This window comes from Nymphalis io, chromosome 11, assembly GCF_905147045.1.
Source record: "Nymphalis io chromosome 11, ilAglIoxx1.1, whole genome shotgun sequence".
NCBI lineage: Eukaryota > Metazoa > Arthropoda > Insecta > Lepidoptera > Nymphalidae > Nymphalis > Nymphalis io.
This window is the reverse complement of record NC_065898.1, coordinates 4,353,888-4,379,399: the sequence shown is the minus strand read 5'-3', so window position 1 is coordinate 4,379,399 and position 25,512 is coordinate 4,353,888. Positions and strand designations below refer to the sequence as shown.

The 25,512-nt window shown below is 34.2% G+C and overlaps 1 protein-coding gene across 1 annotated transcript in view; it reads right to left on the bottom strand.

Moving 5' to 3' along the window:
* LOC126771818 (uncharacterized) overlaps window positions 1–25,512 on the bottom strand; it is a 227,992-nt gene that overhangs the window by 14,896 nt on the left and 187,584 nt on the right. Inside the window, exons 4-14 of the mRNA XM_050491922.1 lie at window positions 22,057–22,187; window positions 14,391–14,480; window positions 12,953–13,117; window positions 11,471–11,575; window positions 3,241–3,306; window positions 2,212–2,341; window positions 1,620–1,806; window positions 1,426–1,538; window positions 1,208–1,347; window positions 500–1,147; window positions 228–416 (exon numbers count right to left, since the gene is read on the bottom strand). Coding sequence (XP_050347879.1) covers window positions 228–416; window positions 500–1,147; window positions 1,208–1,347; window positions 1,426–1,538; window positions 1,620–1,806; window positions 2,212–2,341; window positions 3,241–3,306; window positions 11,471–11,575; window positions 12,953–13,117; window positions 14,391–14,480; window positions 22,057–22,187 — 1,964 coding nt within the window. The remainder of the gene's footprint in view (window positions 1–227; window positions 417–499; window positions 1,148–1,207; window positions 1,348–1,425; window positions 1,539–1,619; window positions 1,807–2,211; window positions 2,342–3,240; window positions 3,307–11,470; window positions 11,576–12,952; window positions 13,118–14,390; window positions 14,481–22,056; window positions 22,188–25,512) is intronic.

The window sequence follows — 25,512 nt, the reverse complement described above, 5'->3', positions numbered from 1 at the left end:
ACTACGAAGAGAATCACATGATCCAGAATGAGTGAAAGCGCAAGCAATTAATACTTAAGAGTAATTTTAAACCGAGAAGCATATGTTTATCAAAAGACTCGCTCAAGCGTTCAAGTTTTCCAGTCGGTGGTTGATGATGATTACATGAGTTGTGCTACTAAATATAATTGCGTTTAAAATTATTATAAAAAAAATCTACTTGTGTTTCATTTATATACTATATTTACCTGAATGAACCATCTGGCTCAAATCCAAAAATGCCTTCGTCTTTAATTGGAGTTTGGCTGTAATTTTGGGATACATATTGTCGATATTTTGCCTCCCTTTCGCGGTCTTCCTTAGTCATGTTTTCTTGGCTCGTTGACATTACTATGGGTGCATCTTTAATTCCATCAGAATTAATTTCTGTTTTTCGTCTATTTTATTATAAAAATAAAACATTAATCTTAATATATAATGAAGGATACTTTGCAATACATCATATCTATAGAATACTTACGCATCCAATAATATTTCTCCTTCGGATAGTGTTTTTTGCAATATTCTTTTATTTTTTCTGCGTAATGTTGTAAAAGGTATAGCCTCTTCGTCCGGTCGAGGTTCGAAATCAATAATTATTTCTTTCTCATTTTTTTCACTATCATCGGTAGTTGTAGCGGATGTCTCAGTCGACGGTTCGGATTGAAATGTGGACGTTTTTGATAAATGGTGGGAAGAATTTATAGTTTTATGAGATGCATCGCTGGTACTTTTGGACAAAATGGATCTCAGAGATCTTTCTCCTTTGGCTTGTTTTGCTATTTCTTGTTGTAGATATTCTAAATTTCTACGATTTAACGCCATGCTTTTTTCAATAGTTTCCATATCATCGTCGATCGTGTCATCTCTATCGCTTTCATGAATAAATTGAAAATTTTGTTGAAAATATTCTTGTGCTTGCCGCTGTAATATACTTAGTTCCGACGATTTGTCCACTTGTGATGAAGCTATTGATTTTACGGAAGATGATGTTACATCGTCTGAGTCACCTCTTTGTATAATTGGTGATGTCGGCATTGCAGATGTCGGCGAACGTGGAGATCTAGGTGGTTCTTCAGACTGTGTTCTATGAAGTTTTTCATGATCCGCTCCAATTATACTGCAAGCACTATTTGATTATAAGAGCGGCTACAAATTAATTTCAACTAAGAATCGTAATTTATATTACCTTTCTATATCAATAGAAACATCAGTTTGTGTATCACGTCCCGCTAGTCTATCACCTCCGACTTCCGAAAAAGACTTTGTCAATCTACGTACTCCTACGGTGTAGCCATTAGTTTGAACGCCAGCTGCGACCATTTTAACCTATAAATTTAAAAAAAAAATGCATTTACTGTTTAATATATTCAATTTACTTCATATGTTACTACTAGTACTATATACCCTTTTAACTGTTCTAGGACTCAATGATAGGTAATTAGGTGGGAGCGGTTTTCTTCCTAAACAAACTTCAGTTTGAGTTGCTTGTGTTCTCATTACTCCTTTTTTAATTGAATCTGAAAAATGTTTTTAATAATTTAGACATCAGCTCTCATTTTTAGATGTAAGAAATAAATCAAATAGCTATGTTCTGGTACCTAAAACAACGACTTTCGGTACTTCCGTCTGAGTCGGTCGTTGCACTGGCGGTACTGTGTGAGCAGGCAGAGGTGCTATGGGTGGTGGATAATGTATCGGAGCTGGCGCCTGCGCAGGCATGTATGGCGGATACGGCGGGAACGGTTGGAACATTACTGGTAGAGTTGCGTACTGCTTGTTTTCTGGCTGTGAAGATGAAACAAAGAGAAATTGATAAAAGGTTACACTTTGATTTGTTTCAATGTTGTCAACTTTTTTACAATCAAACATTGATCGAGTGTAATGTTACTATTCAAAAATATTAACAAAAAAAATATTTTTTAAAGGATTTACAAGAAGCGAACATTAAAACAGGTTGTATATTAAACGAATCGATTTAAATAACTTCGATTCCTTTATAAAATATACTAAACTACTTCCTGCCCTTAACATTTCTCCGACACGTGTTTGTCCACATCACTTTAAATGTAGAATCACGCCGAAATAGTGGTGTATACAAAACCTTTACAATATTACCAAGCGTTAAAACTAGAGATGGGAATGTTAGCTGTCAAACCTTGTCTCTATAATTATTACATGATACCAACGAACCTTAACTACACGTCCATCAATCAGTCTCTCACAGTCCCTCCTAAATCTACTACCACTAACGGCAGCTGGCATTACAGAGTCATCGAAAGTTGTTAATGTGTGCGAGCGAGCAAACGATACATGCTTAGTTCTGAAATAAAAAAGAATAGCTGTAAATAAATTAGTGTTATTTTATTTAAATAGTTTTAAAATAAAGAAAAAGATTTTTTACAAAATAGGTATTCGAACGGGCATTTGCCCATTTGGACCACCTGATGGTAAGTGCTCACCATAGCCCAATAGTTGGGGCTATAAGAAATATTAACAATTCCTTACATCCAAACCTGGAAACTAAGATATCCTTTGTGCTTGTAGTTAGTAATAGGTAACAATGGCTAACTCACCCTTCAAAGTAAATATTAAGTATTGCTGTTGGGCGGTAGAATATGTAATGAATGGGTGGTACCTATCCAGTCGGGCTTGGACAAAGACTTTTTTTCTGACATAAATATGAATATTCACTTTTTTTAATAAATAAATAAATAAAAAGGAAAATTACAATTACTTAAATACAATTACTTAAATTCTCTATCTCCATTCTGATTGATGTTGGTAATTGATCACAAATTGTTAATACACGACCTATTTAAAGTGATGACAACTTATTACATACTCGTACTTATAATAATTATCGGTTTTATCTATAAATGTTGCTTAGATGGTTTTTATTAAGCAACGCTGTCTTTTTCTTTCGAATGTCAAATCAATGATGACAGAAAGAGAGAAGTCAGTGTTTAAATGAACTGTTCTGCAACGTTTACAAGTAAGACCGGAAGCTTTTATCATTGTGATAATAAAACTTATTTATTAATAATCTGATGCTTACGTCAGCTGTAAAGGAAAGTCTATTAAGTAACTATTTACTACATAATATTATTTTTAATCAATATAAATCGAAAATATCTTCGTTGTTGCTGGTTCGTTACATGGCTATTGTTTGTTTTTAAAAATTAAGGTAATATAATTGTACTTGCTATTTATTTCTATTACCTGTGCGGTGGTATGGTGAGAGGCGGTGGTGGAGGTGGCGGAGGTATCGGAGTGTGGGCGGGGCAGCTATTAAAACACATTATTACATTAGGGTGACGACATATAAACTACACTTGTAAAGCTGCCTCTACACAAATGCAAAACTGGCAATTTTAGTGTTGTCAAATTTTTTTTATATAATTTTGTGTAATTAATAAATGATCAGTGACTTTCTAAGTAGAAATTCTATTTTAGTAGAAACACACAATAAGTATGACGCTAGTGTATCATATAGCTTTTTATAATATAAACTAAATCCTTATTCATCCTTAATTATATTGTATATAGACTATTGTATAAATAATTTCTATGTATCGTAGTCAATTGTTAAACATAATTGTGAAAAAAATTGGAATTACTTTAATATATTAAAAAATACTTTAAAAACGCCGCCATATCGACAGCGGTCGTTAATCGATTAATCGAAAATAAAACGGACACTAAGAACCTTGTATTAATAAAACCTTTTTCTTTTAAAAAGGACTATATTTTGTTTTCAATTTACACAAAGAACATTCCTTTTTTAAACGCTTGTCACGTGTCAAGTATTACGCTAGCACAACTACAGGCACAACTGATTCCATTAATTAGAAGATCAAAGTACACAGTACATGTTGTAATTAGTATCTGCTGTCGCAAGCCGATCTCTATTGACCTAAAGGTTAATTAGGATTATATAACAAGGTTTTCCAAAATCTTTAGAATTTACATGTAATGAAAGACTTTTTTTATTTAAAGTAGGACTTGATGGTAAGTGTTCAACGCCGCCTATATACATTAATTAACTATTATATACATGATTCAAATATATATTTAAATGTTGATAATTTTCATATTTACAATGCTTGTATATAAATAATATAAAAAATAAAAAGCAGTTCAAACGTAAAATAGTTTTAACTCATCGACGGTCTAGTGGCTAGCTTGTACGGCTGCAAATCGAGACGTTCCAGGTTCGAGTTCTGTTAAGACATCATCACAAGCAAACATGGAATTAGGATGTTTAGCTGTTTTATACTTCTGTAGCACGGAAAATATGTAAGGCCGATCGGTTGAATTGTCGAATATTTCTCGCTGGTCGTCATTGTCCTTAAATCTTACATTTTGAAAAGAGTGTACCTGAGTTTACGCAAATACTTGTGCATTATTAGTTTCTCCTGCGCAGATGCCAATAGTCGGTCTTGGTAATTGGTAGTATGTCTTCGGATGTCGGCCAATATTATGTTAGATTTTTTTTTTTTATATATGCCCCGAGATGGCAAATGACTTTACTCCACCTGATGGTAAGTGGTAGTAGAGTCCAAACGCGACGACGGCCAGCACAGTCGGGAAGAATGTTCTGTACTAGCCGTCCCCGCCTTGTCGGCCCGCAAGATGCCTCTTCACGCCTCGTTTGAAGGCGTGAAGAGGCATCGTGTTCCCCTCCTCTTACAACCCGGGTTGGGTTCTAAGAGGAGGGGAACACGTGAGCTGGTAAGGAATTCCATTTTTTGGTAGTGCGACAAAGAAAGGAGTTGCCAAATTTCTTTGTGCGCGATGGAATTGATGTCACAGTTAGGCGGTGACATCGAGAACCAGCTCGCGTGGACTTAAGAAGGAAGGGGGAAGCAGGAATTAAAGAGAATAATTCCTCAGAGCACTCGCCGTGATACAGTCGATAGAAAGCGCTCAGTGCTGCTAATTTACGACGCAATTGTAAAGGTTCAAGGGTGTTTGTGACCTTTACGTCGTCAATAATGCGGACTGCACGTCGCTGCAACCGGTCCAAGGCCTCCAGTAGGTACTTAGCGGAGCCATCCCAAAGGTGCGAGCAATATTCAACGCAAGACCGTACCTGTGTTTTGTATAACAGGCACAGTTGTTGTGGCGTGAAAAAACGCCGCACCTTGTTCAGAACTCCGAGTTTCCGTGAAGCTGTTTTTATAATAGCCTCGATGTAATCCCTTGGACTAAGGTCGCAGCGAACGTCCATCCCCAGCATTGTAATTTTGCTTTGTATCATCAGCGGTGTGCCACAGAGGGAGGGATGAGGGTAAAATGGTGACTTTTTCGCTGTGAGAGCGCATACCTGTGTTTTCTTGGCATTAAACTCAACAAGATTATCAGAACCCCATTTTTTGGCGATGAGCTCTAACATCCTATCGAGTTCAATGACAAGATTCTCCCGCCTCTCCTCAGTTTCCGCCCGCCCAGCCACTGCGCGTCCGTGGAATCCACCATGCACTGTACTATCATCTGCATAGCAATGTATGTTCCCAAGAGAGAGCATATCATTGATATGCAAAAGAAAGAGTGTGGGAGATAGCACAGATCCCTGGGGGGGGCATTCACTACATAGAATTGTGAAGCGCAACCATCTACTAAAACACGATGGCTACGCTTGTGTAGGAAGCTGGCAATCCGGGTGCATAGCTGAACAGGCAGACCATATGCCGGTAGCTTGGAGAGAAGACTTCTGTGCCAGACCCTGTCGAAAGCCTTGGAGATATCGAGGCTGACAGCCAACGATTCTCGATGCTTGTCGATAGCTTCACCCCAGAGGTGTGTTACGTACGCTAGAAGATCACCTGTGGACCGTTTTGGTCGAAACCCGTACTGACGATCATTAATTAGACAGTGATCTTCTAGGTAATGGATCAGTTAGTTGTTTAGAATCCGTTCCATCACCTTACAAAGTACTGAAGTGATAGCTATTGGTCGATAATTTGCCGGGTCAGACCGATCCCGTTTTTTGGGAACCGTTTGCACATTAGCTCTTCTCCAAGCCTCCGGCACACATCCCGAAGAGAGAGAAAGTTGGAACAGGCGCGTTAACACAGGAGACAGCTCCGCCGCGCACTTCTTCAGCTCAATAGCTGGTATTCCATCAGGACCGCTAGCTTTCCGTATATCAAGTGATTGCAGCTCCGCACGCACATCACGTTGCCTGATTTTGATGTCAGGCATCGTGTGGCCACATGAAGGTATTGTTGGTGGCTGCGCACTACAATCATCGATCACAGAGTTGTCGGCAAAGAGTTTAGCCAGGAGGTCGGCTTTCTCCTTGGTCCGGATTTCTGAGCGGTGGCAGCGAAGGTTGGCAGAAATTGTTTTGCACAGACTTGGTCAGACGCCAGAAGCTACGGGAGCCAATAGGATGCGAAATAAGGTCATGACCAATCTGTACAATGCGCTGTGCATCCGCTCTCGTGTATGCCTTCCTACAGGACTTGGAATTTTTATTGTAGTTGGCTTTCAGTGAGTCATTGTTAGATGCCCCGCTAATGCAGCCGTTGATCCACGCGCGATATGCCGCCTGCTTAGATGATACAGCGTCGGCACATTCACGAGTGAACCAACGGTTACACGTACCCCTATTGATGAGATCTGAGCTAGGAATGTAGTATTCCATTCCTAACATGATCTCATCAGCAACAGCAGCGGCACTAGCTGTCGGGTCATTCCCACTGAAGCAACGTTCCTTCCAAGGGACTGACGCATAGTAATCGCGCATACGTACGTCCCAATCTGCCGACTTATAGTGCCAAACGCGACGTTTGCATACCGCTGATGGCGGCAGCTTGGCCTATGGCACTTTGGTAGATATAAGGCCGTGATCCGAAGAACCAAGTGGAGCTTGAACCACAACCTGATATTCCACAGGGTTAGAAGTCAGCAGAAGGTCCAGTAGAGAAGGCGCTGGCCCATCAATGTCTGGGATCCTGGTGGGCTGATCAACCAGTTGGGTGAAGTCGTGTGTGAGAGCAAAAGCATGAGCAGTTCTTCCAGCATGGTCAGTTTTGAGGGATTTCAACCATGATTCATGGTGAGCATTAAAATCCCCCAAAAACACCAATTCCGCGTTAGGAAACTGCTCTTGCGCAGCATCTGCCACCCGACTAAGATGGTCAAATAATCGGCTTGTCTCCAAGTCACCATTGTGGGATCTGTAGAGGCACACGTAGACTCGACTCTGATGAACCAGGTCCACACGTACCACCAACATGGAGAAGGAGGGGTCCTCCAAGCAGCGCAATCGGTGACAACAAACATCCGCCCTGACGAACAAGCATACTCCGGCTTTCGCTTTAAAAGATTCTTCAAGCATGTAGTCGGGATAGTTAAGGTAGCTGGTGTCTGCAGGGCGGAGTATTTGCGTCTCCGTGAGAAACAACATTGTTGGCCGTGCTGTCTCGAGATGGTGGTGGACAGCGTTGAGGTTAGCGTGGAGTCCTCGGATGTTAGAGAACTCGACCTCAAACAGCGTGGGTATGGTGGGGGTGTGCACCGCTGAACGACCGTTATTTCTTAGTTGCGCTACCATTTGGAAAAATAGGGAAAAGAGACGTGAAGCGAGCGACGTATTGCCATGATAGGGATGGGCAAAGTATGGAGGCGTGTTTTCCCAAATGGTTGCCAAAAGGGAAAATATACTGTTCCGCTGGACGGAAGGGCCCCCGCACCCCCCCGGAAGTGGCCGCTGGGACCCCACCTTCCGGTCACCAACCGGCACGACGGTCCACCCCGAGATTATGCGTGGCCTGGTGGGGCAGCCTCGCGAGCTGGTTAGGCACGCTCGGGCCCCTGTACTATGCCACGGGCGGCCAGCGGAACAGCCGTTTCTTCAGGTCTCCCTGTCCGGCTGGTCAATACAGTTTCCCCCGGCATTGGTTCAACAGCCGCCTCCACTGGACCAACACCCATCGCAGCAACACTCGCTCGGGCACTGGCTGTACGCTGGCTGACCTCGAAACGCGGCTGCAAGCCACTTCACGAGTTTTTCACCATGCGTACGGTGGTAACAAGCCAGGCGGATGTTAGCATCCTACCACCAGATGAGCAGATGGTCGCTCAGATATCCCTTAGTCGCCTCTTACGACACCCATGGGAAAGAGAGGGGCAGTGAAATGTATTGTATGTTTACTGGTGGTAGGGCTTTGTGCAAGCTCGTCTGGGTAGGTACCACTCACTCATCAGATATTCTACCGCAAAACAGCAATACTTGATATTGTTGTGTTCCGGTTTGAAGGGTGAGTGAGCCAGTGTAATTACAGGCACAAGGGACATAAAATCTTAGTTCCCAAGGTTGGTGGCGCATTGGCTATAAGCGATGGTTGACATTTCTGACAGTGCAAATGTCTAAGGGCGTTTGGTGACCACTTACCATCAGGTGGCCCATATGCTCGTCCACCTTCCTATTCTATAAAAAAAAAATCTTTATTATAATAGTTTATTAATTGATTGTCTTTTGTCTACAATAGATTTTGATGGAGAAATACATCAGGCCTGAGAACCAAAGAAGACCAGCGAAGGAAGGACCCACTAGGAAAATTTATTCTGATTGATGAACAATAACGTTTTTCTGGTGTTACTAGAACGCTATATATCCGGTTCACACTCGAGGGTTGAGAAATTTTGTATAAAAACTTATGTGAAAAAAGAACAAATAATTTAAGATAAAATAACAAAATATATAATGGTCTACTTTATTTTATAAATTTAAAGTCCAATTCACAGTAAAAAGGAGGTATTGTGCTTAAAGTTTGTACATAATATGTTATTTATTTTGAGAATGTGTTATAAATAAACTGAACTAAAGTTTTTAGGAAGAGGAAGGACGTTAGTAAGCGAGCGCTAATGTAAGCTTGCATTTTTCTATAACTAATACACTACTAAACACATTTCGATATAATATTTCAAATTAATTTGTGTTTAAAACTCATCTACTGCTCATAGCGATAAGACCGCCTTTTGTACAAAATAGTTTTCGTTTTTTTTTGTGTTTTTGTTTAAAATGGTTATGTAACTCTTTTGGTGTACAATAAAGCATATTCTATTCTATTCTATTCTATTCTACTGCTGAAGAAAAATCAGTATGATAAAATATGTGTCAGATGAAAGCCTGACACGTGTCCACCGAAGTGTGGTGGACTAAACTGTCGTCCTCTTCATGAGAGAAGGTCTTTGAGCTAGTTAAGACATGGTTTTTATCATTACTATAAAAACCGTTTTTTTTTTACAAATATAAAAGTAAAATGTAAATATGAATTTAACATAATAATATCTTAAGCGATAATTAGTGATTATAATATGACGATACTGATTAATTTTTTACTTAATGTAGTTTATAAATAAGACCATAAATGTTCATGTTAAATTTTTGGGATTGTCTGAAACTTAGTATTCTATTTAGTGAAATAATCAGAACTTTATGTGCGATTTGTTTTTATAAAAGTTTATAACACTAAAACCAAGGATACGTACTATGTGACCTTTATAACCTTTTATGGCTGGAGAATAAAGGGGATGAAAATAGATAAATGTAAGGCTTGAACCAGAATAATGGGTTCGTCCTAATTGCTAACGGCCAGCAAGCATGTAATTGCTTTGGCCTAGTCGGGTTCATTTATTACAAACAATGATATAACATTAATCCAACTAATTTAATGAAAATATTTGATAAAGATAATAATGTAAACGAATTAAATCGAGATAACTACTTTTGTTATGGATGTTTTTATAGAGTATCGTAGAAACAGAAAAACCAATTGGGTCGCATTTATAATAATTTATCTTATGCTCTGTAGTAATGAAGACAATGTGAGGATACCTATCTGTTGGAGAAAATTTTGATATCTATCTTTAACCAGAAGAAGAGCTTTTTGCCCAGCAATAGATGATTTAATAGGAAGTTCCAATCCAATAGTTTTAATCTTTTTTATGGTATGATTTAAAAATGCTATTAAAACCCTATTCGAATATCGTAATATGAGTATTTATATAACTTATAATCGTAAATATTTTGAAAAAATCTAATTTTACGCAACATTTAATAAGTAATGAAAACTGCTTTGGAAATTTCTCGATACACTAAATTTATCGTTGAGAAATTAAAATAAGGAATAAGTGTATAGTAATTTTAATAGAAAATAAAAAAAAATATTCTGCTAGAAACGTATGTAATTTGTTAAATTTCTATAAATTATATTGTCTCATTCTATCGCTGTTTTCCGAAATGATAAGCAAAGTTGATTTACCAAAAACTAAATACTGAACGCTCATTGGTCGCTGATTACGTCATCGGCTGACATCGGCCAATGGCACTTACTTTAATTAGCGTAGTTTTTTGATGGTAATTAAAGTTTTATAAAAACTTTTTAATGATTTTATTTATAAGAACAGTATTATACACACGTGTAAGTTATGTGACATTTGCTATTTATGTCTAAGCTAAATATATTCCCATTCTCGTGCAATATAATCGATTATCTTTTATAGAATAATAAATAGATAACTTTATAAATATATCATGATATTTTATCCAGCAGAGGTGTTAGGTACTCCCTATGTTCTTTTCTGTGCCTCTGAGAACGAGTAGGTATACAAACATAAGAAGGTGGACTGAGGGCTACTTGATGTTAAGTAGTCATGAGCACTCAAAAACATTAGAGCGCCGGAAGAAATATTAACCATACCTTACATCGGCAATGCGCTACCAGCCGTGGAAACTAAGGTTCCTGGTATCTGTAGTTACACTGGCTGACTCACTCTTATAACAAGAACACAAATATACTAGGTATTGCTGTTTTATTATTTATTATAGAAAAATACATTGTAATAGTTATCTACTGATGACTAAACAAAATACCAATTCAATTTTGTTCGAGAGTCTGCAGTGTTTATTGTCATAAATCTTATTGTATGTCTTCTCACACGCAGCCCATAAGAAACAGTTTTTCTACATAAATACATATCATTTTCTCGTAATATTTCGGTTGTTGTTTAAATAAATATTCGGTTTCAAGTATGCTAATTGTACATTTAGTGTACCGCATTCCGACTAAAACTAACACAAAGCTACAAGCTAATTACACTATCCTTGCACCGGCATTAATAACTTTTTATTGTAAAAAGATAAATAATCTTTTCTGTGACCCTTTTTAATAAACATTGTTATTGTTGAAGTTATTGCTACAAATGGACGTCAGACATATTTTGTGCTCAAATGCCCAAAAGGCTACTTAAAATGTTAAATGAAAATAACCCACAAAACACGCTTTCTAGTAATTTAACAGCGGCTGTAAAGCATTTAGATTCATTTTAAAAACAATCGATTACAAACTATTGGGTAGAACTTTACACTTACAATGTGAAGGTTGGGTAAGTGGTTATCTTATTCTATTAATAAGGATGATGTTAAAAATGTACTCACGGTATAATAGAGGGTGGTCTAGGTAATGAGCCTCCTCGGCTTATAGACGCGATTTGGTCCACACTATAGTTTTGGGGCCAACCCGCGTTATCTTCTATTACCGATCTGCAAGTAATATGAAACATTAATTATTTATTTATGTCTAATTAGATTGGCCACTACATTCAATCATAAACTTTTTTAATTAATTATTTATATTGTAAATTTATTGTATGTCTACTGTTGGTTGTCCCAAATTAATATTTTTTTCAATTTAGTTTAAACATATTCAATTACTTTTTTTTATTGTGCCAAGCGTAAGATTATATTATCTGTAGAGTGTATGATGTGACTTTACGGTGGAGTTGGTTTGATAATTTTTTCATTTTTTTAATTGAAATCGCCTGGGAAAACAAAGGCAATCGATATCGTATTTAACCTATTTTAAGGTGACCCATTTAAATGAAACGTAATTTAGAATTTGTGTTTATAGTTCATTTCGTGTTTGACAGTGAAGAAAAACATTGCGAGGAAACCCGCATGTATCTAATTTCATTGAAATTATGCCACATGTGTAATCTACCAACCCGCATGGGAGCAGTGTGGTTGTATAAGCTCCAAACCTTCTCCTCAAAAGGGAGAGGAGGCCTTAGCACAGCAGTGGGACATTAACAGGTTGTTACTGTACTGTAATTTAGAATTAATGCGCAACATTTATTAATTAAACAATTAGCTTAATAGACGTTTGGCAATTTTTTTTAAATGTTTTAAATAAACACCGTCTATGTTTATTTTTTATTTTTATTATAATTTTGCCAGTAAATATTATAGCAACTGTTGTTATATAGTCACTAACTCATGACAGATACTTCACAGTTCACACTGGCACTTTAAGAAATATAGACTACTTTTTATCATCTTACATGATATATCATATCAATGTAATTGCGTCACCAGCCACGGGAACTATTGCGTAGTGTTAAGATTATGTCCCAGGATATTAAAATATATATATTTATATATTAGCTAGAAATTCCTGTGATTTGAACAAGTGACTCCTAAATGGAACTTCCAAACTTGAGCACATGCAAGCACAACTTAACTTTCATATGCTTAATTAATATTTATAATTTAGCTCTGGATCAGCGGTGAAACCGATACCAAAGCAGGGGAGGAATAAGCTTCAAAACCAAAAGCCCTTAACTCAGCTTGTCATATTGTCAGTAATTTACCAATGGTTACCTGACTTATTATAATTACGCCATATAAAAAATAGAGGTCATGTTGTGGTGATTTTTGATACTTTAATAGTGAAGACAAATATTTCATCAATGTTTCATTTGAGTAAATTGATGATAGATGAATAGATCTGATAGTTACAAAGTGTTCGCTATAATTTGGCTATATAGCTTGAGTATAAATCAATAGGACGAGTTAGTTCAATCTTGACCCTCTTGAAATTGATAAATCTATAATGGTTGTAACTTCTCCAATAGAACTTACTGTGGCCACTCCATCCGGGTGAAGTCTTCATCCTCTGGCATCCAGGTGTAGCGTTTGGGGTCAGGCTGACTGCACACCGAGCGGGGCCGCCGGCGAAAGTATGAGCATTCCAAATCGGCATCATATGCGCACACCTCGGGAGGTGCTGGAGCCGGTTGACCGAATCTATTCCAGTATAAAATAATAATTTATTTCTAAAATGTAACAACTATCTCGATTACACTTAAACACACACACATAAACACGCTCATATAAACACCCACGCCGCCAACACCCACACACATGCGCTCCAACAGTACATTGTCAAATTTATTGTCTCGTGGTAGATATATAAATTCAAACAGAATTACATAATTCCTTACTAAGCTTGGCTTTACTGAAAATACATCAAAATATATAATATTCAATATATATAAATACGCCGTTGCACTACTAACATTTATATGTTAAATATAAATAAACATACTCAGTAATCCAATCGATTTCAATCAAGCAATCAAAGCTCTATCTGCTAGAAAGGAGTTATAGGAGTTAGCGAGCTATATTGCCCATGTGTTAATAATGCATCAACGTTTCACTAAAATTAAGACAGTGTCTATGCATATATATATAACCGCAAATGTAATATGTAAGAATTTCAATTCTATATCAATCTATTTTAGCAATGATAATTACTGTATTCTGTATTCTATATACTGTAAGCCGTTTTTGGGTCTAGTTTTTTATAAATCGTCACATTAAAAATGTGAAATATACGCAAAAACAGTCTAGAGTATCGTTGAAGGGCTGTCACTTGTAATGGCTCAACGCGTTAAGCCTGCTTGATCACTAAAACTGACAGCTGTAGGCTGTAGGGAAAACTCTAGACTTAATTCAAAAACCATTAAAGGTAAAACCATGTTTAACGAACGCAGACTCAGAGGGTTATCGTTAAACGATTCAATAGCATATACTGTATAAAAAAGATATATTCCGTGAATATATGAAATTATCGTACCTTGGTTTAATATTTACGGTTTAAGAATTTATTTCTTAAAAAAAAAAAGAATTCAATTAACTTTAAATATTTGAGAAAACAAGATTAACATACTTAAATATTATATTAAAGAACAACAAATTAAAATCTTCACTTAATATAATGTGGGTATGTCAAAATCCAAGATGCAATATTACGTATCTTCTGTGTTATAGCAATTAGATTGTAATTAACCTTATCGTCTTGCTAATTTACAAATTACAATTTGTTAAAACTATAATAAACTACAATCAAATTTATTTTAATACAAGTACAAAATTGTATAATATATTTATAGGTATCATAGATGTACTCGAAAAGATCTGTCGAATAACGTCACAAAAAATTATGGAGAAGTTCCACAACAGGAGATATTAGTATCAGTTATTTTGAAAGCAAGCAATTTATTATTTAGAAATATACCTTGGAAACCGCTGTATGGGCGCATAGTCGGTGTTGAGATTCTCATCTGAGGGCACTCGACGACGGACACACACGGATAGAAATGATGACCTGGAATTAATTTCACCATTATCAAACTTACCTACATTTACTATTTGATTAATTATTTTTTAAATTATGTAGTTTTGATCGACAGGTAATTATTTTAATTTTGTTTAACTATAACCTGAAAACTATGATTTTTAATTTTAAGATCAATATTTTTGATTGACAGAAAATAAAAAGAACCAATTATTATAATTAAAAAAGTTAAATTAAATAAATAATTAATTAAGTGATATGGGAAATCTAATTATCACATACTTAATGGAAAATATAAAAATTTAAGTTGTAATCTGTTGTGATTTATTTGAACTCCTAGTTATCTATGATCGATGCATTTAATGTTTTTTTTTGTAATAAGCATGATTCAGAAATCATATTTACTTTGCAGAAACAAGTAAGAATAATTTATATCACACTCATTGATAAATATCAATAGGGCTTCGTGCAAAAGCCAAAAATATATTTTGTCAGTTTTACCATTCGACTCCAAAAATATATAAAATGTAAAATATACATAGGGAAAATTTCCTGTGTATTCGGGGTATTAACATTTTAAATGAATAACTGGTTTTCTAGAAACTCTTTTCTCATTTTGTAGTTCCATTATTTTAAATTGTATTTTAATTTCGTAGTTTCAATAGTATTTCTGTAATGAAGGCTTGTGAGAATTCGATAATTAAATATGAATAAGAGAAAATGGGTATATAAATTAGCGATGCAAGCACAAAAGTTACAAATTGGTGGCATTAATTGAGCAAGTTGAAATCATATGCGACATGTAGAAGTAATATATGTAAACAGAACTTTGTGTCTAAGTTAATTTGTTTGTGAAAGTGTAATATATTTTTTATTAATATAAAATAAGTAAGCAGTCTAGCAGACTAACTAATGTAAGTGTAACCACCGCCCAAAGCCATTACTTATATCGTCAATGCTCCATCAACAATTGTGCACTAAAATGTTATGTCTCTTGTGCCTGTTATTACATTACCAACTATTGTATCTTAAAGCATAACACAGGCTTAAAGCTGGAACACAGCTGCGAAATATATTTTAGCATGATAAGCTTTTATTTACTTTTTGTATGTTTTTATACTATTTGTATGTTTTATTACTATTTGTATACTATTTGAGGTTCAAATTATGTAAATAAATCTCTAAAATTTCGCTAATACTGTCGTTAACAATGCAGTCAACGAATAGATAATAACTTCTATTTTAAAAGTTTTTTGTGTTTTGTTTGAATTAAAAAACCTGAGTATGTATCTGAATCGTACCTATATTATCAAATAGCTGCTCATTTCAACTTCTCATACATAATTAAGGTTTTATCTCAAAGTGCGGTCAAACAAACAAACTCTACAGCCATATGTAACAGTATAGCTGTACAAAAACAGCCAAACAACGCTGCCTTTTTCTTTTGAATGTCAAGTCAATAATGACAGAAAGAGATAAAATAGTGTTTAACTAATCCGTCACCAAGCAACGTTTATAAGTTAATCCGCATTTTATTTTCAAAATAACAATTAAATATCTAATTTTACAAATAATCGTCACGTGTTCTATTTAAAACAGCAAAGGCGCAAATTACAAATTAATATTAAATAATATAGTACATTTTACATCGTATAATTTTCCATTCCTCTACCATTAAACTCAGTTAATTTATAGCAGAATACTCGGTTTAATGAAACACTTAAACATTTCCTCTCACGAAATAAATCGTTCTGTTAATTTACCTAAATGGTAAAAAGTCTTTACGCGTCGTGTATCTGACCTTTAATGGATTTTCTCAATAAATGGGTTCCTGGGAAATCTTAAGGAAACAAATTGAATATTTTATTATCCTGTTCGTCTGTTAATAGTATTAAGGCTAAGAGACGAGCTTATTGGCGATTCCTTCTCAAAATAATTCGTACTTTTAAAGATTCAACCTAAACAGTTTTATATATGAATGTATATTAAATATATATTTTCCTTGATCCATACAAGAGCATTGTAAAAAAGACAAGACGCGCGCTAATTTAAAACCGCCATTTTATTAGTAGACAGGTAGGTTTAAAGAATATTTATTCCCATAAAGACTAACGCCACTTACATGAGAACAATGATAAACTTATAATTAGTTATTACATTCGTCGTTCGTTGTTACTTTAGTCATTATTTTATTAATTCATACTCATTTAACACATTGTGACTACTCGATTAGAAACGAATGATCTTTTGTAAGATACGCGGCTAGTCGTGTCTTAAATGTTTTAAGCGAGTTTACATTTCTTATATTTGAGGGTATTTTGTTAAAAAGTTGCATTCCTTCAAATGTTACATTTTTTTTGCCACGGTTCGTTCTTATCGAAGATAAGAACAAAGTATGGAAAATGAGACAGGACAATGAGATTCGCTCGACGCGTGCTTTGTTTAGACTGTTGTTTTATTTTAGTAAAATTTAGTTGAAAAAATGCAAATATTGTAAAAATATAATTGTCGAATATTCATTTTTTTTTGTTTCAATACAGATTTTAATGGTTGGAGTATATGGTTAATTAAAGAGCATTTTGATCATTTTGTTTTAAGCAACTTTAACATCAGCTAGTTTTGTTTTGGCAGCACTGCCCCTTACTTCAATTAAGTACGAAAGATGTGGTTTAATCAGGGTGTCGTAACAGACGCGGGATACAGCGCACCATGTTTCGGAAAGAGCCAAGAAGTGACGAAAGCTTACTTATAATGTATTCAGTATGAAACTTCCATGTTAATTTGTTGTCTATTTCCATGTTAATTTCCTACTGGTGGTAGGGCTTTGTGCAAGCTCGTCTGGGTAGGTACCACCCACTCATCAGATATTCTACCAAAAACAGCAATACTTGATATTGTTGTGTTCCGGTTTGAAGGATGAGTGAGCCAGTGTAATTACAGGCACAAGGGACATAAAATCTTAGTTCCCAAGGTTGGTGGCGCATTGGCTATAAGCGATGGTTGACATTTCTTACAATGCCAATGTCTAAGGGCGGTGACCACTTACCATCAGGTGGCCCATATGCTCGTCCACATTCCTATTCTATAAAAAAAAGGCGTTTGCCTAAGAATTTTTCTGTATTTTTTAGTTTTAATGGTATATTGACAATTTTGAGCGGATTATGCAACGGAATTACCTTATATTTTGCTTTAAAAATCATATAACAAGTCTTAGAAACATTTACAGTAAGCAGATGATATTGAAACCATGAGAACAAACAGTAAAGTAAATAATTAATTATTAGCGCGACTTGTGATTTGTTGAATGCGTTCAAATGTGTTATTTGGATTTTTAAGAGTAATTGAGTGAGTTATTTACGTCAATTTAATATGATTTGGTGTTCTATTTAAAAAAAAACAAATATGAGGTTTTTATAAAATCAATTTCACTTCTGGATTTTCATTCACAATTTCTATTTATTTATTATGTATTTTTTCCATTTTCACCTTTAAATATGCGTTAAATGAAGTGGGAACTATGTAGCATAAAAGGGGTCAGGTTCGACCCTATAATTTTGCCTCACTAAGCAGATATTTTAATTGCATGATGTAGTTTAAATAAATAAAGCTTAAGGCAATATTATAAGGAAAGAGCATTAAGCCAAGATGGCCCAGTGGTGAGAACACGTGAATCACAACCGCTCACAACCGGTTCAAACCCAGCAATCATCACTTAGATTTTATGAGCTTAATTTGTAAAACATCGTGAAAAATGTGAGGGATGAACATCAGCCGCCCGCTCCAAACCTTCTCCTCAAAATGAGAGGAACCCGCAGCCCAGTAGTAAGATATTAACAGGATGTAACTTTTTTTTTAACCGACCATTATTATCGAAAACATTAGTCTGCCTTTAGATTTTAAATTTAGGAGAGTAGCTTGTGTGATATATTTGTTTGAACCGTAGTTGTATTGCACTTTATGGTCCCGTAAAATGAATATTGCATGGAATTTGTACATTGTAAACGTTTTATACGAGCTTATAAACAAAATAGTAGAAACATTTTTCCAGCCGTAAATTCTAACTTGTATGTGTCAACATAACGTCGGATATGGAAAAACATTACAATATTTTTATTAAATAGAAAAACAAGAGGTAGCAAAATATAAGAGATTTGATTTTATTGGTGGTAGAGCTTTGTGCAAGCTCGTCTGGGTAGGTACCAATCAATCTTTCTACTGCAAAACAGCAGTACTTGGTATTATTCTGTTCTGGTTTGAAGGAGTTCCGAGTGAGCCAGTGGAATTACAGGCACAAGGGACATAACATCTTAGTTCCCAAGGTTAGTGGCGCATTGGTGATGTAAGCGATGAACATTTCTTACAATGCCAATGTCTATGGGCGTTGGTGACCACTTACCATCAGGTGGCCCATATGCTCGTCCGCCTTCCTATTCTATATAAATATATAAAATTTAACTATGAAACAATCAGTTTACTCGCAATTAGTTTACTGCCGGCCAAATTATATTGTTAAAGGTTCGGAACTTATTTTTCAAGAATGTCGATTAGTGGAAGTACAAGAGGCAGGATTTCATCTACTCAAGATAGACAAATCAAGTTTAACTTACAAACATATAAAAACTTAGAAGTGAACCTTTGTGTGTAAAAGATGTAAAACGAATTACTTCTTACATCTTGGAAGAAAAAACGAATCAATGATACATTTTTTGACAGTTAATAAGTGTAATTATTTTTGCTTCTATATTGAATAAAGATTGTTGATTTTTAGGTCCACGAATCTTATGAATCTCTATATCTAGATATGCATCGAATAATTTCAAGAAATAACTGACTACGTTTTCTTAAAGTAATAGTCAAGCTATATACAAAACAAAACAATACAATGCTTCGAGCCGAAAATCGTTTAATTCGATGATCCCTTCCTTATCTCGTTAGTCCCAATTGGCCTATCCATCTCAACGTATCAGATAAAACGTTTGAACAAAAACGATTTATTGTTGACTTGAGGCTAATAATTTTCAACTTCTCCATAAAACTGGTAACGGGTAATAACTTGGTACAAACATGCTATGCATGAATCGGGCGTTGATAGGCCTCATGGGTGATTTGATCTTAACAGGAATATGGTTACAAAGACCGTTTTTTCCTGTTTTTTTTTAATCATATAAGCTTTATAAGAAAAGGTAATCTTAGTATAAACTTTTATATGCCTACACTAAGGAAATTCATTCCGTGAAAATCACAAGAACATTTCTAATATATTTTTACATATTTAACGAGGTTTACTTGGTGGTGGATCACGTGCAAGCTTATCAGGGTTATATACAACCTACTCATTATTTATATATATACATATATATAGCATCTTAGCTGCCTTGGTTGGTGGCGTTGATGTTATATGAATTTTTAATGTATGTGCATGTATGTATGTATGACAAATTAATTACTTATTTCAAGAGAATTATTATTCCAAAGAGAATTAAAATTTAAAAAAAATTAAATAAATATCTAATAAAATTAATTGAACTTTTATTTGTAAAAAAAATTGTTGTTGTATATTGTTGTTATATATATAAGCGAAAAACCACTCATCCCGAGGTCTCCTAAAGTAAGCGCGAGATGGACTTGAAATTCGTCTCACTTAATCCTTCCCGACGTAGATTAAGAACTAACTATTTTACGCAAATCCTATCCAAAATACATTATTCTTACTAGTTCCCCGTGCCGGGAGCCGAAGCCGGGACGATTAGTTTATCATAAAATTCAAATATTCAAGTCAAGTTGATTCCACGGATGGTCATTCTTAATTTATTACTTATGAAATATGATTAAATTGAGATGGACATCGTTATGAGAGTTATTACCTAAACAAAGTAAGTTTAATATTAAAAGATAACAAATTATATAAAATGGGTTTGAAAAGACTAGTACAGTAGCTTTAGGCTTTACTTTCATTATCAGTCTTTAAGATTATTCGGTTTAAAGTTGAACATTTCAACGATAAATATTTTATTTTATAAGTGATATATATAAAGCGTAAAGTAAAATTATATATAAATATATGCAAATGCCCCACAGCTGGGCTATGGCCTTGCCGCGTGGGTCATAATTTTGTCCGACAGATGTCTAATACATGTATATTAAAAAAAATTATCCGATGTTTCAGTTTATGCATATACATTATACGTGATTTCCTGTTAGAATATTTTTTTATATAGAATAGGAAGGCGGACGAGCATATGGGCCACCTGATGGTAAGTGGTCACCAACGCCCTTAGACATTGGCATTGTAAGAAATGTCAACCATCGCTTACATAGCCAATGCGCCACCAACCTTGGGAACTAAGATTTTATGTCCTTTGTGCCTGTAATTACACTATTAGATGTAACATAGTAATTTAAAAATCTTTCTCTTGAAAATACTAATCATGTTTCAAAATTTTAACATTACTTCAACATACACTTAATATACGTATCCAACTGTGTGTGAATAATCCCAGGATATTATATTTTATATAAAAAACTGTTTCAATGATGAAATTGTTTGTACATAATCCGATTACATATTACGGAAAATTATAGAAATATCGTTTACTTTGATGTACGTACATTACATAAATGGGCAAACAATTTAATATATTATGAAAGATTAATACGCTTTGATAGAAAGTCTTTGTATTGTAGAAAATCAGTCTTCAAAGTATGTATTATGTAAACAAAAAAGAAACATTCATAGGGAGTTCATTTTTTCGAGAAATATAGTAGACAAAATAAAAAGAAGATATACATTTATATTTCGCAACGTAACAAACACAAAAATATTTCTTCAAATGCCAACGCTAAAAAAATGTTAACAAAGGGCAAAAAATTCTGTCGGAGAATATCACGACTTACGACGACTATCTTAAAAAGGAAATTTAACGAACAACATAGAATATCTCCAATATTTTAAATAACAATACTAATACAGGAGTAAGATACATGTTTTATTATGAGTCATGTGTCAACGCATGCCAAATAATAGCTCAGTAAGTAGAACATGTGAATCTTAATCGAAGGCTATGGGTTCATCATATTTTTAATTTGTTTTAATAAGTAATCTGGTTCTCGGAGTTGAAGGAAAACATCGTGAGTGAAACCTACATGTCTTGATTGTCAGACTACTAGTCATTTGCATTGGAGTGGCGTGGTGGTATAAAATCTAAAGCTTCACCTAAATAAGGAGAAAGACACCGCAATCGCAATGGGAATTTAACAGACTGTTACAATCCTATATTGCCTTATATATTTCATATAAGGCACTTTCATATAATTATAACAAGTTTGATTTTATTTGTGAACCTATTTATTGGCTACGATAAATCAAACACCACTTGAAATAAAGAACTGTATAAGGAGCCAAAAAACTAACACAACAAAATACCTTATAATTTCTATAGGGGGTTTTGGCCATCGCGATTCAGAAACATCACAATGTACTACTAGTGCCATCTACCGACAAATATCATAACTACATATATTACTCGAACATTATTTATTAACAATAAATATAAAAATTTACTAAGTATTTTAACTAATATTCATAGTTATGTTTCTGTTAGCATACCTGTTTGCTCTGGAGCATGGACTCTCGATGTGGTACTGCGACAGGCATCCGAGGAATCTGTCCTTCTTGGACTTCTCCAGTTCCAGCAAGTCCAGTTGTTTGTTGTTGATACAGTATTGCTCTCGAAACTCCTGTTCGAAAGAATAATATTAATTGAAATATTTTTAATGAATAATTTTGTAAGATAAAACTTATTTAGATTTTAATATTATAGATAGCTTACTCTTAATTGCTTATCAATATAAAGAAAGTTGCAGTTGTATTTTTGTTTATTTTATCATAGAATCTCATTACCTTTGTAGTTGAATTATATGATTAATATGTAAAGATGTAAGTAGTGATACAAAGATTTTTACGTCTAATGTATATAGAAAATTTGATTTTGTTTGTTTCTATGTAACGCTTTCACGTCTTAACTACTCAAACGATTGTCATGAAATTTTGCATACACATTGTCAGGGGTATAGAAATGGACTTTGGTTCCTAATATCTCCCCACTCTAATTTCACTCAAATTCTGCCACATGTGTATTCCACCAACCCGAATCGGAGCAGTTTGGTGGAATAAGCTGCAAACTTAGCGCAACACTGTGACAATCACAGGATGTTATTGTAAGAAAAGCATCACATGACACAAAATTCATCTTCATGAATCGGATGATCCTTATAAAATTTATTATTAGGTGGTATTGTACGGTTAGGCTCATTCTTGTTTTTTGGCTTTTCGCGCTGTTTATCCTACTCATCCATCAACCCCGTTACTGCTGAAATAACAGATATTACTCTTCGTTGCCATGATTGAGAATGTTTATGCAACGTTCAGTTTCATAATATGATCTACGAGAATATGTTCTATATGTGCAAGTTGTAATGCTATTTCGTTACCAATGGATTCCCGAAATAAATGTCAAACATATTTATTTTATAATTTTATTAATAAAATTCAACCAAAAACTAATAATAATATATTTGTGTTAGAATTTAATAATAAAATTGATAGTGTGAATTGTACTTTTATAATGCATTTTAACATTTTGTTAAAATATTAGCATGTCATAAATATAATGATGATTGCAAATGACGTTAATGGCTATATGATGATCCAGAAGTCATTGTAATCATCTGGTTTATGCGCCTCGTACATAAACAATTATTTTTAGTTAATTTCTAGTCGTATATATATATATAAAATTGTATTTGTTATGTGTTTAATTAATCTATAATTCTTATATATTTTAATTGTAATTTTTATGATTCTAATTTTAATTTTAATTATTAATGAATGTTCTGTAATTATAAATATGTAATCTGTAGACAGTTATGGGCCTCGATGCCTGAATAATAAAGTTATTATTATTATTAAATATAGTGACTAAACATGTATATTATCTTCTAAGCAAATAAATTGAATTGAATCGTAACTACATCGCAGTTTACACTACATAATACAAAAGTATAAAAAAGAAAACCATTTTTTTATTTAATATAATGGAATCTTTTATTATTAAATACTTTCTTTCTGTATATCCATCCCATTGTATAAAAATATTTATATTATTAATTTGATGTGTGTAATTATTGTATACTGTCTTTATAGTTGGTGTACCGTCTTCATGTTTCTTATTGATTTGCTAAAACCGTGCTTGGTAGAGGATCCCGTCAGCCATTTAATGCGCCTTTTGTTACAATACACTATGAGCAATAAAGTTTCTGAAATATTAATAAAGGAATAAATAAATAATGCTGTGTAATTTTAACTAGCTAAAAGTAACTATTACAGAGTCTTTTAATACAAAATGTTCACTTCATTTAAATATAAGTAAAATAATATTATGATAAACACAATATTTCTTTGTATTTTTAACATCAAATATAATACTATTTTCATATATATTATATATATATTTCATATATATACCTAAGATTCATGTGTAGTGTTCTAATTGGATCATCATTTACCATTATTATTTATCAAAATTAATTATTGGTTTTTATTTTATTATATAATTTATAAAATGTAGACAGACCGTTAAATGGGAATAAGATGGAAAGTTGACACCATCCATTGGCAGCGTAAGCATCATTTAAATTATCAACGAGACACTAACATTGTGATGTCAAGTCCAATGTATCTTCTATAGTTAGTTTTTACCCATCAATACAAAATACAACAATACTATGTATAACTGTTTGGTGGTGGAGTGGGTGATACCTACTCAGATGGGCTAGCGCAAAACCCTACCACCGAAGTTAGCATGATATGTTCATCTCTAGCTCGTTAGTCACCAATTGGTACCGTTTATCAAGTGCGTGTTTCAATATGAAATAAAAAAGAAGTCACTGTTCAAAAAGTTACTTAAGTAAGCTTAACGTGATGACATTTTAAATCCACGGTCATGATAATATAAATTACAAAATGGTAGAGATAATTTAAGCAACGTGCCCGTTGGAACTTAACACAATATTCACATTCAGAATCATGTTTAGTGTCTAGAGTTGTTCAATGTTTTGTATCGACCTTAAAATATTACGTCAACATTTTACAAGCGCTTTGGAATTCAGTATCTCGCGAATTTCTAGATACATGTTATATTCGTATATATCGTAAAATATTGTTATATAGCAAAAACATGGGCACATCTTCCGAAAGGAGTTCGGGATATTCGAGACAAAACGTGTTAATGCATTTCCCAAATTTTATCAAATGTTAACAAATTAAATACAAAATTTATACATCTAAGTATGATTTACCTATAGACACAACATATTACTTTAGATCGTAATTATTTTTTATAATTTGTTTGGAAGGCTGACAAGCCAGTGTTTCACTTGATCTTCGCCTACGAATGTTAGCGACATAAGAAGTATAAAAGTCATTTGAAACACTAAAACTAACAAATCCTTGTATACATCCTCGAAATTCAAAGATCATCATATAAACAATTGTGAAAGTAAGCAAAAGTAAAAGTGGATCTGGGCAGGACATATGATGAGAGAAAAGAAAGAAAAATGGACAAGACTAGTAACGCAATGGTACCCCCGAGATGGCAAAAGAAACAGAGGTAGACAGACTATGAGATGGGAGGACGACATTAATAAAGTAGCGGGTCCAACATGGACTCGCAAAATAAAATACAGGATTGAATTGAAATCTTTAGAGGAGGCCTTTGTCGGAAGACAAGCTGTAGGAGATTAACGACCGTGAGCCGATATTTTACTTCAAAAGTTTAGGGCATATTCAAAAAGAAAAAAATATATTATTATTATTATTATTTGTATAAATAACAACAGTAATAAAGGCATTATTATTATTATAATTAACAAATAGCTCTGGTTTATTCAACCTTCAAACTGCTACACAATAATACTTAGAAGTATTGTAGAGGCCTACTTATTGATTATCTGCTCCTAATCGATTTTGGTAATGACGGCTATTTTTAAAATAGTCTAGCTAACT